Here is a 17,295-nt window from a genome sequence, read left to right on the forward strand (position 1 = left end):
CACCATAGTATAGTTTTGTGGAGGGCAGGGACCCCATCTTATTCTTAGTAAATCCCCAGTGGTACCTGATGCGCTGTTGTGCTAGGAGTCACTCAGGGTGTTGAAGGGAAGTTAATGTTGGGTAGGGCCAAAATAGGAAGCTGTGTTCCCACCACAGTGGCCAAGAATTCAGCCCCCAGGTCAGGAGATGACTACCTGTGCCTCCTTCAAGAAAGTCCTAGGAGCCTTTCTCCATCCACGTCAGAAGGTGATGGGTCCAGGGGGCAAATGAAGCCTAGTCTTCTGGGATGTTAGCTCTGGTGAGACCTTGGGATCATCTAACCCAGGCTCTCCAGTACTGAGGTAGAACCTGTGGCTCAGGGAGGCAGGGGGCTGGGAAGAGGCAAACCTGGGACTGCAGTCCTGACTCCACATTCAAGGCTTGTCGGCCCCTAAGCTGGGCCTATTGGATTTATGGATGAGAGGCAGAGAGAAGTCTGCCCTCTTCCCAGATAACTTTTGATGGTAAAAGAAGGTGGGGAAAAAAAAATCAAATACCATAGGATATGGTATTGAAAATCCCCAAAACATCCTGGGGTGGGGTTCAATTTTATTGGAATTCTGTTGGCTGGGATTGAAACAACTTTCTTAGCATTCTCTGGTCCATCTGAGCATACTCAGTGTTATGCCCCAAAGTTCATAAAACTGAAATTTAACTGACTTAAATAATAGGTTCTCCCTTCCACAATGAATATTTTCTTGGTTTTTAATTCTCTTGCTGTTGCACGAGTGATCAAATTCCTCCTAGTTTACAAGTCTTTGCTCTGAGCTGTGCCACTTAAAGACATTTCATTGTCATTACTTCATTGATCAAATTCTTTTTTTTCCTGGTTATGATATTCCTACTTGCTTATGGAAGGGAAAGCAGCTTTCTATGTATAGAAAAAAAAATAGTAAGAGAACTAAAATAGCACTCTTTAAACTTATGGAATAAAAATGGTATTCTCTGTTTTGGATAGAGTTCTTTACCCCAGGGGAATAGATCCCTGCTCCTTCTCCCACTTGATGCCACAACTCTCCGAGCAATCTGGGGGCCAGGGTTCTGTCAGCACTGCTTCCTACAGGGAAAACTGACTCCATTTTGTGATAAAAGCAAACAAACAGCCTGCAGAGTAATAGCCTACAATTGATGGAATTGCTCTGTAATAAAAAATGCTCCATGTACAAATGGAGTCTCACTTTTAAAATGAGATTTGGACATCCAATTGTGGTCTCCTTTTGTGGGTAGGGTTATAAAAGGTTTTACATTTCTTTTGTGCACTTTAACGTCCTCATTTCATACAGTGATCGTGGTTTTTCATAAAAATATAAACCTGATGAAGAAAAATTTTTTAACTCCTTAGTGTTATGATGATAACATTTTTAAGAAGCTGTTTGAGTGCTGGATGTAGCTGTTTGTAAAGGGGGAGGGGGCCTGGAAAACCATAGTGGTGAAAGAGCTCAGGAGAAGGTCGGCTTGTGCTATTATTTATCATTTTTTCCTTCTACCATAATAATAAGAATCTGGCGGGTCTGTCCTTATAGGTACCGCAAAGGATTTGAGCTCCAGTCATCTCTTTATTCAGGAATCAACCTGGCAGTTTTGTTGATAGTTGCTGGACAACAATTTGAAACTTCCATGGAACTAAGGAAGATAGGTAAAGCTATTTATGATCATGGATCACTGTCATCTGTATTTGGTCACCCAAATTCAGCATTAAAAATTATCTCCAAATAACTAGCATTTTATTTCAAAAGGAACAGTTACTCTCTGATCACACTCCTGAGACAGTAACCAATATAAAGTGCGTGCTTTTTTCTCTCTCTAAAGGCTTGCGTAATAGGAGAGAAGCTAGAAAGATTTTGCATAACTTCATCTAAAATTCAAATTCTTCAGGTGTCCGGCTAAACAGTTTGTTGGGAAGAAAAGGGAGCTTGGAGAAAATGAACAATTACTGGGATGTGGGTCAGTTCTTCAACGTCAGCATGTTGGCCAACGATGTCGGGAAGGCCGTCCAGGCAGCTGAGAGGTTGTTCAAACTGAAACCTCCAGTCTGGTGAGTCACACGTGTGTGTGTGTGTGTGTGTGTGTGTGTGTGTGTGTGTGTGTGTGTGTGTGTGTGTGTGTGTGTGTGTGTGTGTGTGTGTGTGTGTGTGTGTGTGTGTGTGTGTGTGTGTGTGTGTGTGTGTGTGTGACCTTGTTCTGAAGGGAGAAGAGCTATAATTGCAAAAGAGATATCAATCGCTGTGTTTTTCCTTCTGACTCCTTCGTTAACGCAAAGTTACAGCAGCAAGAACAGCTCTGCAGGCTCACTTGGTTTTATGGGACAGGAGGGAAGGACAGACAGACAAGCACATACATGTACAGAATATGCCCCTATGTGCTCGATCTCCAAGATGAGACTTGTGATCTTATTAATTTCTTCAGGTCCTCTCGGTCCTCAAGAACAAAACATTCTTTGGTACTAGTACGTATTTGTCAGAAAGCAGGTAGTAAAGCTGAACACCAGGAAAGTGGCGTGCATCACAAATGGAAACGAACTAAAATAAAAGACCAAGATATGGTCAAGAAAGTGGTGCCACAGCACTGGCCCCAGGTTAGTCCATTATGGAGCCATTAAAATGTGCCAGAAAGAACACTGGGCTACATGGATGTGTGTTCATGGTCTGTCCCAGAATAAGAAGAGCCAATGGCAGGGTATAGTGTTCTCTGTTAGTGGTTCCCAAAGGTTGGCATGTATCCGAATCAGCTATATTGATTAAAACACAGATTGCTGGGCCCCACCCCTATGATATCTGGTTCCAAAGGTCTAGGGTGGGGCCTGGGAAATTGCATCTACAGATGACAAGCTGACGCTGCTGGTCTGGGAAACCATGCTTTGAGAACCACTCTTCTCTGTGGACTCCTTTTGATGAAAAATCTGTTCGGTATGTGACTCTGGGCAAGGTCTCTGAGGGGTGGGCAACAGCTGACTTGCCAGTAGGCATGAAGCTCCGTGAGAGTTGTCAGTCTGTCATTGCTTCCTGTAGTCTCAGAATAGATGCTCATTTGATACCTGTGTAAGTAATCAACGAATTTTTTCCAGAATATTGACAGTGCTTATCTCGGGGAGGTAGCCTTAGGAGAAGTTTTTAATCTTTTTTTCCCCTCATCTCTCTTTTTCTTTTTTGTCTAAAATGCATTTGGGTTACGTGCATAACTTAATACTTTTTACTTTCAGTGACCCATGTTCATCTGCCCCCTGTTCTCTCCCAGCTCAGTGGGCCAATCTGGACTCCCAGGGGTCAGAGCCTCTTCAGTTGTTTTTAGTTGGACCCCATTTCTTCCCAGTCTGAAGGACCTAAATTTGGTCCCCAAACCATATCAACCTCTTGAGATCTTTCTGAGGCTTCGTGAGCAAGGAGGCAGGCAGAGCCTCCAGCCCTCATGGAGCGGCTGCTTTTTCCAGAATTCTACTTTTGGGGTGCCCTGCTGTATCCGAGCCAGACAGCTGACTCCATGGAGGTGACAGCTGAGCCTTGAATACATTCTCATTACATCAGCACCTACACTGACTTACACTGTTGGGACCTAATATTGTAGGTCCAAGACCACCCCGAGGTTCCTATTTGACTAGAAGAACTCACAGAACTCTGAAAAGCTGTTGTATTCATGGTTAAGGTTTATTATAAGACACATATACAGCTTGAAATCAGCTAAGACAAAAGGCACAAAGGGCAGAGTACAGGAGAGACAAGGTACCAGCTTCCAGCTGTCCTCACCCAGTGGAGTGACAGAGACAGTGTTGAGTTTTCCCCGCAACAATGTATGGCATCATCCACAAAGTATTGACAACCGGGGAAGCTCACCAACTCTTGGTGTCCAGGGTTTTCTGGGGAGGTCGGTTGTACAGGTATGGAGCAACTGCATAGTTGACCTTAGAGTCCCCAGCCTCTCTGGAGATGACACTGATATAGCATGGCCCAAGGCCCCCACCATGCACCCTGTTGTTAGCATGAACTATCTGGCATGGCCCAAGGCCCCGGTAAACAAAAGCGTTCTTACCAGGTTGGATATCCCAAGGCCTTAAAGGTGATGTTCCAAAAGCTAGTCAAGGGCCAGACCTTTCTCTGGAATGTTAAGAGTTGGGACAACCCAAGCCTAATGAGTGACTCCTTCAGTGCACAGTACCCAAGCAAGTCAGTCAGTCTAGCTGACCTGCCTTCCCAGGACAGCTCCAGACTTTATCCTCAAAGGACAAAACAATACTCTGATGCTTTCAGCTCAACCATCCCCATTCACTACCAGAGAGAATGTGACCACCACTGCCTGACAGCTGTGTTTCAAACACTTCAGTTTGCTTGAAGACGGTAAAGATGTGATGAGATTGAAGACCTCATAACTTGAAATTCTACCTGGTCAGATCTAATTAAAAAAATACATAATGAGTTTCACATTGAGGATTGGTAGGGGTCAAGGAGGAGAGGAGAGAGATGGGAGGGAAGCGGTGTGGCTGTAGGAGGGAAACATGAGGGATCCTTGTGACAGTGAAAACATTTTCTCTCTTGGTTGTATCCATTTCAATATCCTGCTTGTGATCTTGTTCTAGAATTGTATGAGCTGTCGTCATTGGTATCAGCCAGGCCAAGGGTACATGAGATCTCTCTGTATCATTTCTTATGACTATATGTAAATCTACAATTACTTCAAAGAAAAGTTAATTTAAAAAAATATTAAAAAATAAAAAAATTTAAAAAGACTGAGTTTGAAATCTTGCCATTTTGGAATTGCTTTGAATTTCAAACTGCATGCTTTTGTTTTTAAAACCGTTAGCATATGCTTGCCTGTGTTTACACTTTGATTACCATTCGCCCAATGTTGGTAAAAAGCCATGTTGTATGATTTTGTTGGACAAACTTATTTTGCCCGCTCTTTGGGTTTCTTTTAATTAAGTATGTGGCTGCCGAGGGATTAAGAAGCACTCACTACACAATATGAATTTAAATAAATGAAGCTTTTGGGAAACCTCTTTTAAAGGGAGTAGAATGGAATTCCGTTTCTTGAAATCTAATTTATCGATGCTGGTGATTTTTCCAGGTACCTTCGATCGTTAGTTCAGAACTTGTTATTAATTCAGCGCTTCAAGAAACCTATTATTGAACATTCACCCAGGCAAGAACGGCTTAACTTCTGGTTAGATATAATTTTTGAGGCAACAAATGAAGTTACTAATGGACTCAGATTTCCAGTAAGTTATGCTTAATCCATTTCTTTCGGGTAGAACAAAAGAAACTGGGGGTTGGTGCTGTCTAATTATTGAATACGCTGAAAGGTAGAAAACCTTAGAGTAATTCAAAGTGTTAGGATACCCATCCGTCTTAGGTAAACTCAGCCAGTGATAGATCAACTCACTAGAAAAAGTCAACTGTGACCTCTAAGATAGTGGTCTCAACTGGGAGTCATTTTGTCTCCCAGGGGACATTTGGCAATATCTGGAGACATTATTGGTTGTCACAACTGCGAGGAAGGTGTTGCTCCTGGCGGCTAGTGGGGTGAAGGCCAGGGGTGCTGCCAAACATCCCACAGTGCACAGGACAGCCCCATCCCACAGTGCACAGAATTACCCAGCCCTAAACCTCAGCAGTGCCAAGGTGGAGGAACCCTGTTCTAAATCACTGCAAGAGTAATAGTAAAATTTTGGAATTTAGCACTGTTCCCTGTTGAGCTTTGGTTTGTCTCCAGTGCCACTAATTAATTTTTTTTAAAGATTTATTTATTTATTTTGAGAGAATGAGAATGAGAGAGAGAGAGAGTACATGAGAGGGGGGAGGGTTAGAGGGAGAAGCAGGCTCCTCGCCGAGCAGGGAGCCCGATGTGGGACTCGATCCTGGGACTCCAGGATCATGACCTGAGCCGAAGGCAGTCGCTTAACCAACTGAGCCACCCGGGCGCCCGCCACTAATTAATTTTTAAAACATTATTGGAAAGCAAAATGACTATTAAATTTTTATTACGTTTTTGTTTGAATTTTATGACCATCTTATAAGGAGTCATAAGTAAGATATCTAAGCACCCTAGATACTGAACTTCAGATCATTATATTTCATATTTCATCACAAAACCGTGAGGTTTTGTGAATGTGCCATGTTGAGGAATTTCATTAAACTTCTAATGGAGATTAAGTTGTTTGAGATGATTATGATGATGATTTTGTTCTTGGGTAATAAGTTTTAAAATCTTTTAATTATGAAATATTTCAAACCTATTGAAATGTACAAAAAATAATGGAACAGACACTTGTGTAATGTCTACCCAGATTTAGTGATCTTAAATATGTTGTTTTTTTTGCTTTGGAAATTCATTCATTCATTCTCTCTTCCCCTCTCCTTCTCTCCTTTCTCCCCTTCCCTCCCTCCCTCTCCGCCAGCAATAAAACATTAGTGATGGAATGTCACCTCACTTTTCATCCCCTTGTATTTTCTATAGACTTGAGTACCTACCTGCTGATCATCCAGTTTGCTTCATTTCTCTCAAAAACTGTAGCCTCCCTGTTTCTTCTCTGTCACCTTCTTGGGCAGGCCTTTCTGGGCCACCCTGTCTAAAGTGACCCCCCAAACACACACACACACCTTTATTCTGTCGTACTTGCTTCAGAGCTGCATAGGGGACCATATTCCCTATCCCTATGTGTGTGTTTCTTGTCTGCCCCATCAGAGCATGGACCCACCTGGAGGGAGGGGACTTCTGTCCTGACTGTGGTATCCACAGGCGCTGGGGCGTTGTTGGCACACAGTAGGTGCTCAAGTATTTGTGCAGTATAGCGCTTCGCACTTGCTCATGGGGCAGAGTAACCTGTCTGGTTTATTCCTGTACGTCACAGAAATCTGTTCTTTTAGGTGCTGGTGATAGAACCAACCAAAGTCTACCAGCCTTCGTATGTCTCTATAAACAGTGAAGCTGAGGAGAAGACGGTTTCTCTGTGGCATGTCTCACCCACAGAAATGGTAAGAAAAAAATCAGACACAGCTCTCTCTTTATTCTCTGCTGTTTAATCAGAAATTCAGTGTTCAGATAGGAGAGTCTGTGTTGTACTTGAAAGAACAGGCACCTGTGCCTGACTTCTAAGGTCCAGGAGTGTATGAGAGGGTATAATCACAGATGGGGGAGAGGACGCTGGTTGGCCCATTTTATATGGGTTTATATTATGTATTTGTGTGTGTGTGTGTGTGTCTGTACGAATATGTGTATATTTATGTGAATGAATACAGGCTTGCTGAAAAAAGTTAAACCATGAGGAAGTGGATAAGAAGTAATGGGAAAGTCCCACCAAATCCCCCAAACCTCGCCCCCATTCCCCTCCCCAGTGACTTGGGTGGATATCCATCTTTACCATTCTCTAAACTCCCTTATGTATGTGTAAGTGTGTGTATGAGTGCATACATTGTGTGTGTGTGTGTGTGTGTGTGTGTGTAGACAGAGAAGCATTTTCATTAAAGTGTGATCATAAGTATATATTATTTTGCAACTTTTTTCATTGATTCATACATCATAGACAATTTTTCAAATAGCACACAGTGATCCACCTGATTTGACTAAGATAGAGAACACAAGTAGGCAGAGCAGCAGGCAGAGGGAGTGGGAGAAGCAGGCTCCCCACTGAGGAAAGAGCCTGATGCGGGGCTCGATCCCAGGACCCTGGGATCATGACCTGAGCTGAAGGCAGATACTTAACTGACTGAGCCACCCAGGAGCCCCCACCTGATGTTTTTAAATGTAGTATTCCTGTATCATGGTGGTACATCTCCAAGTATGGATGAAGCATAATTTATTTTCCCACCTGCCTGCAGTGAACATTTCGGTCTCACTTGTGCACTCTATCTAGTGGTAGATACGTCAGTGCACACCCTGGTGGTTACACCCTACATGCTCCTCTATGTTGTTTCAGGAATAGAGATTCCCAGAAATGGAACTACTGGATTTAAGACTACTTTCATGTAAAATTTGATAGCTACAGGGCGCCTGGGTGTCTCAGTCAGTTGAACATCTGACTCTTGGTTTCGGCTCAGGTCGTGATCTCGGGGGTCGTGGGATCGGGGTCCACACTCAGTAGGGAGTCTGCTTGGGATTCTCTCTCTTCCTCTCCCCCTGCCCCTCCCCCTACTCATGCGTGTGTGCGCTTGGACGCGCACTAAGATAAAGAAATCTTTAAAAAAGAAAAAAAATCTGATAGCTACTAAAGATGAAATAAATAAAATGTGATAGCTCCTGTCAGGTTTGCACCACTTCAGTTTATGTTCACACCAATAATACAGGAGAGGGAACATTTTAGTTGCCCACTAAAGAGATCACAGAAACACTGGGCTGTGCCTGGTGTGGTAGTAACTATTTTTTTGGTCTCTGTGTGTCTAAAGTACTTCTTCAGCTTCTTTAATAAAATATTTTTAGTAATAAAAGATCTAGTGCCTTTGACAAGTGCATTCACTAGGTAGGTCTGTTTGCTTTGTATATGTTTTCGTGGAGTGTGGGGAGACTTCTGCCATTAACCTGGTGGAGAAGGATTTTTTTTTCCTGGAAATAACAGTGTGAGCAATTATGTCTTAATCAGGTAAAAATAAACAGTATCTTCAAAGAATGAAACATAACATTAGAGAATAAGCAGAGGCCCAAAATCATGCAAGAAATTCCTTATCAGAAATAGTCGTGACACAGCAACTCCCCCCCCCCCCCCGCCCCATTGTCCAGCGGTTACAAAGTGTAACTTCTGCTGGATAAACAAGTTGCAGATGTATGCTCTACACCGTGGCACCCATAGTTAACGGTATGGCATTGTGTGTTTCGTAATCTGTTGAGAGTTAATCTCATGTGTGCTTACCCCCCCACACACACAAAACAAAAACCAAAGGACACTTTGGGAGGTGTTGGTTATGGCCATTACCTTGATTGCGGTAATGGTTCCATAAGTGTCTGAATATGTCCAAACTCCTCAAATTATGCACGTGAAAGTTATGCAGGTCTTTGTCTATTATATCTCAATAGAGGTATATATATATAAAAAAAAAAAAACACGAAATCTCAAGTTGTCTTCCTCCACTTGAGCTGCTGTAACAGAATACCATAGACTGGGGGCTTAAACAACAGACCTTTCTTTCTCCCAGTTCTGGAGGCTGGGAGTCCAAGGGCCGGCTGCCAGCATGGTCAGGTTCTAGTGAGGGCCCTCTTCCCAGCTCACAGAAGGCTGTCTTCCTCGTGTCCTCAGATGGTGGAGAGATGTTTCCCTTGTGTCCCTTTTAATAAGGGCACTAATCCGGGGGCTCCAGCCTCATTACCTAATCGCCTCCCCAAGGCCCCACCTCCAACAACTGGTTTGCAGAGACACAAACATTCAGTCCACAGCACAAGTGTAAGGCAGTAACTTTGTCTAATATTTAACAGAGAAGCGACCTTCTTACTTATCAGGGTCAGCAGCCATTAGTGAAGATGAGCTGCCCTAACGTGTGCTTTTCATTTTTTTTTTGTTATCGTTTTGTTTTGCTGCACTTGTGTATTAACTTAAATATTTGAGTGCAAAAGAAAAAAAGCCACAATAAAATATACACATGGTGTTCAAACAGATATATCTCCTTTGAAGAATGCATAGGTTTTCTATTAAATTTGCCTCTTGAGCTTTTAACCTTTTATGGAAGTATGACCTACACACTGAAAAGCCCATCAGTCATAAATGTACAATTCGATGGATGTTTGTCAAGGGAACACACCTAAGTAACCAGCATGGTCAAGGAAGAGAACATCAGCAGACACTCCCCTTTGTGCCCCCCCCCCCAGGTCCCATGCTTTCGATGTTGCAATTCTTGTACTCTAGGGGCAAGCCTTGCTGATTTTCTTTGTGTCATTGATGCCACTGTGATGCAAGAGGATTTTCAAAATTCTGATCTGTAACCTCACTTCCATCGATGTAGATACACAACACCTCATGTTTTCACAAGTACTTGGAGAAAGAAACTAACCCTACTCAAGTGACTCTTGAGACTTTTAGAACCAAATGGTTTTGGTCTCATGGAATTCTAAAACGTTTCCCATTTTATTGACCCCTGTAATTGTTGCTGGCCCTTAATAGACATTCCCATGGGTACATACACTATCTCCCTAGTTGTAAATGTTTTACTTTGTATATAGTCTGTAATAAGAAATGGAAAAGAACGATATAAGCAGCAAATGCTAGTTTTGCTTGACTGATGAAATGTTTTGCACAAGTGCTCATAGTTGTCAGAACAAACGTCTGAGGGAAATATAAATTGCCTTTTTTGCTGTGAGAGGAAGCTTTTGCTTTTGCCTTCATTTACATTTTTGAAATTCTGCAGATCGCGAAAGCAAGCAGATTTGCCTGGAGTGAGATGACATTTCTCTACACAGTGTTGCATTTTTTCCTGGTGGGCTGAGGCGGCGGGGGGGGGGGGGGAGGTGCAGATCACACGCATGCGTGTGTTCACTTACATGCAGCACTGCTGTAGGAGGAGATGAAGTTTTGGTTTGTTAGGCAAGGATTCAGAAACTTCTGCTGGTCAATGCTTAACTCGAGGCACGGGGACATGGGAGCAGAGCGTGGACTTGTAGCGTTTGCTGCTTTCTGCAGTATAACTGCTCCCACCGTGGCCAGTTTCAGGCAACCTCCAGCGCATGTTCAGATGTGGGGTTAGGAGGAGATGGGCACAGTTGGCCTTCCTAAGCTGGCACCATGGCCCCTGGCACAACAGTGCAAGTAGACTGCACAGAGCAGGGTCAAACACAGCCTTGCTCCCTCAGCAACTCCTGTGCCCCAGAGTTGCCAACAGGCATAGAGTAGCTGCTGACGCCAACCGCACAGGTGGGGCTGCTTGTTTGGGAAAGCTCAGTCGTTGTTGCCTTTTATGCTTATGTTAGCAATGGGACAAGCACATAAAAAGTCTACAGAATTGTCACAGACGCCCAGGATTCCTCCCCAGAGGCGTGCACTCCGGGACCTGGAGGGCAGATGCTAAGTCGGCGCCCCGGGGACCCTGGAGGTGTGGCCCCACCTCTGGCTTCCTGGCCCATTTCTCCGCAGCCCACCCTGGCTCTGCTTCTTGTGCACTCCTACTGGGGGCTTCTGACCCTGACGTGAACAGCTAGAGTCTTGAGTCCATTTGCTCCTCATTGATTTAGATGTGGTGAAATAGCCCCCCTCAGAAAGGGTAAGGTCACTGCCTGACACGGGAGGAGAGCAGCCATCGAGTTGACGATGGAGGAATCTGGGTCAGTTGACCCACCAGGACACCAGATCAGAAGCCATGAGGCCAGCCCTGACTTCCACCACCAGATGTTTCACGAAAAACCCCACTTGGCAGATACAAGAGTGTGTGGACTTCACGATTTCATTTACATATTCTTGCAGAACAGGCAAAACTCTCGGTGGTGGTGAAGTCAGAATAGCAGTTGCTGTTTCCACCCTTGGATGATTGGGCATGGTGGGGGCGGTTATGAGGGAAGCTTCTGGGCTGCTGTTCATGTTCTGTCTCTTGATTTAGATGCTGGTTACAACGTGTCTTCATTTTGTAGACATTTACTGCGATGATCACTGTGCCCTTTTCTGAACATACGGTATACTTCAAGTCAGAAGTTTAATAATAATTTTAAAACACCTGTACTGGCCCTCTTGATACTCCCCCAAACCATGACTGAATCCCGTGGCTTTCCAGATTAAAACTGACTCTTACCGAGGGTCAAGGCCCTGTATAATCCTGCCTTCTCCTTGTCCCCTGAGCTGGCCCTGCAGGGGCTCCTGTGTACTCTTCTGTCCTCCTCACTCCCTGCAATTCCTTCTTCTAGTCATCTGAGCCCTAACTTCTGCAGAGGCGTCTCTAACCACCCTCCCACCCCTTTCACTGAAAGTAGGCTACCTTCTTCCCTGTAAAGTATGCACAGTATTTCTCATTGCTCTTGGATCACTTTTTGAGAATGTCTCCCCAAGTGCTCTGCAAGCCCGAGTGGGACTTGTAGCTTTTTATATCCATAGTATCTACAAAGTAGGTACCCCCCAAATGCCCATTGACTATGATATAAAGGCAAAGAGGGGAGTCCATGTTGTTTACCTTTTAGCCCGCATATCTTCCTCCCAACTCAAGAAGTTCCCTAAAGCTACCCTACAGTAAACCTTCCATCTGAGAATACTTTGAAAACTCCTGTGGCTGGCCTTTTTATATACATGCAAGCTTCTTGCCTGTAGGTGGGTTGGTCAAGGTGCTCTCGAACTTGCCCTGGTTCATATTTCTGTACCTGAATCCAAAAGCAGGTTCCTGCTCTCCATGACTGCGGCCTTCCAGTGACTTTGAACACAAGTCCTCTAAGATATGCTCAGTCTTTCTACGTGGTTTGGTCCAAGGTGGTGGCTTTCACTTTGGTGTATACTTTCATCTTTCAGGGCCCTCAAGGGTTCTCCTCTTCTCCAGAGTAGAAGAGGAGATGATGATGGTCTCCAAGGGCTTGCATGACCTTCCTCATGAGCTCTCCAACCTCTTTCCCACTCCCCTTTGCCAGTTCCCAGACGTGCCCTGGGGACAGGTTTTTTCCCCGTCTGCCTGGGGCTGTTGTCCCTCCCACATGTCTGGACAGCTCACTCATTCACCTGCTTTAACCTTCTGCTGAGAAGTCATCAGAGACCCCTTCCCGGGGCATCCAGCCTAATGCCATGACGGCCGCTCCACCTTAACGCCCTTCCCAGCGCTCTCCGGCTTTGTATTGCTTTTTGTCCTCTGTCATGATGTTAAATTACCACTTAATTTGTTGCTCCTCTCTTCTCGAATGTAAGCTCCATGAGGGCAGAGGCTTTGTTCTCTGCTACATCCTCAGTGCTGGTACCTTGCCTGGCACATAGTAGGTGCTTAATTGACACGGATGAATGGATTTTTTCCCACTGAGGGCCATCCTCCCAGGTGTTCATGTTGTCGTTCCTCCAGGATGGCAGGAAGCTTGTCACCCAGCTGCTCGTGGCTGTTCTCCTAAGCCATATGCTCAGTCTTCTGGCTCTCACACTTCTCTGGGGGGCTTAGCTGGTCCTTTATGCCATTTTTCAGGCCAACCACGTGTGCTTTCTTATTTTAAATGATTTTCTGTTGCGATGTATTGGTATTGTAGCCTATGGCTCTTCAGGAACAGATTTCAGATCTTTGTTCTGAGGCTTAGCTTTGTGCAGTGTTTATTAAGTGCGGGCAGTGGTGGTGGAGGGAGGGAACAGTTATTTTTTTTTTTTTAAGATTTTATTTATTTGACAGGGAGAGAGAGAGAGAGAGAGAGAGAGAGAGAGTACAGGCAGGGGGAGGGGCATGCAGAGGGAAAGGGAGAAGCAGGCTCCCTGCTCAGCAGGGATCCTGATGTGGGGCTCGATCCCAGGACTCTGGGATCATGACCTGAGCTGAAGGCAGACGCTTAACTGTCTGAGCCATCCAGGTGCCCCCAGAGTTATTTTTAAAAATGCACATTGTACAAAATGAAATCCAGGTTAGTCTTTGTGTTAGTTATGGCAAGCTATCTGCTAAAACAAATAGCACCCAAATATCAATGTCTTAACGTGATAAAAGTTTATGCCTTGTGTCATAAACTTGCAGTAGGGTCCACATTCCCTCTTGTAGTGGAATAAAGGATCGCTGGGGAGGTTATTATGAACCACGCCCACAGATGGTGCACATCATTCCTCCTCAAATCCCATTGGTCAAAATTCCATCACGTGAAAAAAAAAATTCCATCACATGGCCCCACCTAGCTGCAGGGGAGGCTGGGAAATGTATTCTTGGCTGTGTGCCCAGGGGAAAAAAGAAAGATTGGAGAACACTGATTGGTGGCTGCCACATTTTTCCTTCTGCAAATATTTTCACAGGTCATTCAATTTAGGTGGGCTGTTCTCAAACTCATTTTAGAGTTTTCCTGATATGTTGACAGAAGATGAAAGTCCATTCAGTGTGTGCTTATTCTCTGCTTTTTCTGTTTCAACTTTAGATCATTTGCTCTAAACTGGAGTAGAGATACAAATGAATTTTTGTAATACATGAGAAAATGTTTCTGGTCCTCCAAGTTATATAAAATATATTGCTCTAACTCCTAAATCTCTCTTGAAAGTAAAATAGCAGAAGTGATTGACCAGAGAATGAAACCAAAAGTTATTTTTTTGCATGGAAAAAATCAAGCTCTACTGACTTCTGTTTTTAAAACCTCCAGAAACAAATTCATGAATGGAATTTTACAGCTTCTTCCATTAGGGGAATAAGGTAAGAACATAAGGGAAAATGGAATTATTGTTTTAATACAAATAATGATGACAGCGTTTTAGTTTAATGTTTCCACTTATTTATAAGATGTGATATTCTCATTTTTATCAGAATCCTGAGCTTGTTCGTGTGCTGCTAATAAGGGCTTCTTGGCTTGTTGTAACAGAGAAGCTTTTTTTGGTATCCAATAGACTAAACTTTCTCGTCTCAAACTTTTTTTAAAAAATGAAGTTAGATCAGTAGAAAGAGAAGGCGTTTCTTCTTTGAACCATGGATGTTCAAGTGCTCAGGGAACCCCAGAATCCCAGTAACTGAAGGAATTACTTGGTAATGACACTCAGTTGGGGTCTCCTGAGTACAATAATGGAGCCAAGGGCATTGTTCTCATTTGGGGAGCAGGTGGTGTAGTCCAAGGAGAGCTGTGGTGCTTGCTCTTTGGATCAGGGGTGACCACCATTTGGCGACCCTTGTGGCTACACTTTGAGCCTCACCCTGCCAGCACATCCAACGGTAGGAGCAGCTCTGAAGCAGATGTGAATTGTAATCCCTCTTTCACTGTTTAACCTTGACAGAATCACTTAGCCTCCCCAGGACTCGGTTCATAGTTTCCATTAAATGAAGGGCTTGGATTAGAACTGTATGTTCTTTATCTGATTGTAAGACCACAGGCCACTGTTGAATCCCCTTTTACCTTCAGACATGGTATAATCCTGTTCTAGACACAGCACTGTTTAAATTAGAATAATATTTTTGCCACTTTAAAGGGAGGGAAATAATTTAAGAATAGTAGTGTATTTGAGTAATACTGATGCAAAAATATAATTCAGTGTTGAACATTTTCAAAAACTGAATACTCCAGAAACTAAGTGGTATGAGAATATGTAGTCAAGAACCTTTTGTTTGTGCCTTCTCATACAGCTACCTCTTGCTGCCGTTCAACCATCAACAGGGACGTGCAAAGGACCTGGGGTGAATCAGACCCTGGAACCAATGTGCTATAAAGAGCACATGTTGAACAAAGTGCTACCCAAATAACCGTGATAGTTTCTTTACAAATTTGTTTCCAAAACTTATGTATAACCTAGTTTTCATTATTTTTAAATCACCCTGTTGCTCTTTCAACTAAGTATTTGTCATGTAATCCCTGACACATGAAGAATGGCTAAAGAAACTATGGATCTCAGGGAGAGATGACTTAGGGGAAGATAAAGTGGCATCATTTGTTTGAAGGGAATTTAGGCTTTTCCGTGGTGCCACTTGGCAAAAGGAGGGCCATCGTGTAGGCTTGGCCCAGTGTAGGTAAATAACTTTCGAGCAGTAAAATCCATCAGCAAATGGAGTATGGTGATTTTCTGTCTCCAGGTATGTCCAGGAAAGCGGAATATTGACTGAGGTGCTATAGAGTCAGATCCTGACCTTAGAGGGAAAAGGACCAGATAACCTGTAATGGCCTTTCTTGAGCTAAGATGCCATGTGTATTTCTACCTCCCTTGTGTGGCCCCAAATAGTGTGTCCTGATATTTTTCAGGTCTTGAAATTCCTTAGATACCATAATACATTATTTCACAAATAAGCTTCCTGTCTTGTGTGTGAAATTATAAATTCTTGAGGACAGAGACCATATTGATTGCCCTTTCTTGCTGCTCTAGGCTTTGCTTAGTGCTGTACCTATGGTAAGTTCTCCATACAAATGAAAGTCGTTTGATGAATACAAACTCAAACATACGCAAGATAAATGTCCCTGCTATTTAAATTTTGTAGAGAAATAGAAGTCAAATTTGGGAAGTAGTGATTAAAACATTAATGAATCTTTCAAATTTGTAAAAATGGGAGAAAATCTATGACTAGATTTTTCTCAAAAATGTATAAGTGACATCATAACTTATATGTAAGCTGCCTTATGTTTTTCCAATTTTACAGCATATCCAAGTTTGATGAGCGGTGTTGTTTTCTTTATGTCCACGATAATTCCGATGACTTTCAAATCTACTTTTCTACCGAAGACCAGTGTAATAGGTGAGTTACAGCTGATTCAGGGGGTTGTGATGTAATTATGGCAAATCAATTTTTCTTTAAAGATTTTATTTATTTATTTTGACAGAGAGAGAGAGGGAACACAAGCAGGGGGAGTGGGAGAGGGAGAAGCAGGCTTCCTGCCGAGCAGGGAGCCCGATGCGGGGCTCGATCCCAGGACCCAAGGCAGACGCTTAACGACTGAGCCACCCAGGCGCTCCCATGGCAAATCAATTTTAAAGAGTCTTTGTTGGGAAGAATATTTATTTGATATGCTGCCTTTCCTGAAATTTTAACTTATAGAAAGTTACTTTTACAGCTTCACTGAGGTATAATTCACATACCATGCAGTCCACCCATTGAGAGTGTACGATTCAGTCTTTTTTAGTATATTCACGGTTTTGCAACCATCACCACAGTCTAACTTTAGAATATTTTCATGACTCCCAGAAGAAGCCCAGTGTCCATTACCAGTTACTCCCCATTTTCCCTCAACCTAATCCCCCCACCCCGGCCTTGCACAAAATCTAATCTACTCTCTGTCTCTCTGGATTTGCCTATTCTTGACGTTTCATATAAATGGAATCATACCATATTTAGTCTTTTGTGTCTGACATTGTTTAGTTGTTATAATGCTCTCAAGGTTCACCTGTGCCGTAGCTGTATCAGGACCTTGTTCCTGTTGTGGCTCGTCACCCTTCCGTTGTACAGACAGATTTGATTTATCTATTCAGTTGAGAGGCATCTGGGTTGGTTCCACTTGTTGGCTATTATGAATAATGTTACTAGAACGTTCACGTGCCAATTTTTGCGTGGCCCTATGTTTACATTTCTCTTGGAGCTAAATTACTGGGTCTTAGGTAACTCTGTGTTTAACCTTTGAGGAACTGCCAGACTGTGGTCCAGTTTTACATTGTCTGCAGCAGCATATGAAGGTTGACTTCTCCCTGTCCTTGCTGCACGCGTTATTGTGTGTCCTTGTGCCTCCAGCTATCCTAGTGGGCGTTAGGT

At 43.5% G+C, this 17,295-nt stretch overlaps 1 protein-coding gene across 3 annotated transcripts in view; it reads left to right on the forward strand.

The window, feature by feature from the left end:
* The window catches only part of MAP3K15 (mitogen-activated protein kinase kinase kinase 15), a 117,642-nt gene that overhangs the window by 65,375 nt on the left and 34,972 nt on the right, over positions 1–17,295 (forward strand). For 2 of the 3 annotated variants that reach the window (XM_035725496.1, XM_035725498.1), the window contains 7 exons: positions 1,564–1,676; positions 1,916–2,075; positions 5,096–5,246; positions 6,895–7,002; positions 14,222–14,271; positions 15,190–15,240; positions 16,192–16,287. In XM_035725496.1, the coding sequence (XP_035581389.1) occupies positions 1,564–1,676; positions 1,916–2,075; positions 5,096–5,246; positions 6,895–7,002; positions 14,222–14,271; positions 15,190–15,240; positions 16,192–16,287 (729 nt within the window). The remainder of the gene's footprint in view (positions 1–1,563; positions 1,677–1,915; positions 2,076–5,095; positions 5,247–6,894; positions 7,003–14,221; positions 14,272–15,189; positions 15,241–16,191; positions 16,288–17,295) is intronic. The other variant, XM_035725497.1, reaches the window with a different exon arrangement.

This window comes from Zalophus californianus, chromosome X, assembly GCF_009762305.2.
Source record: "Zalophus californianus isolate mZalCal1 chromosome X, mZalCal1.pri.v2, whole genome shotgun sequence".
In the NCBI taxonomy this organism is placed as follows: domain Eukaryota; kingdom Metazoa; phylum Chordata; class Mammalia; order Carnivora; family Otariidae; genus Zalophus; species Zalophus californianus.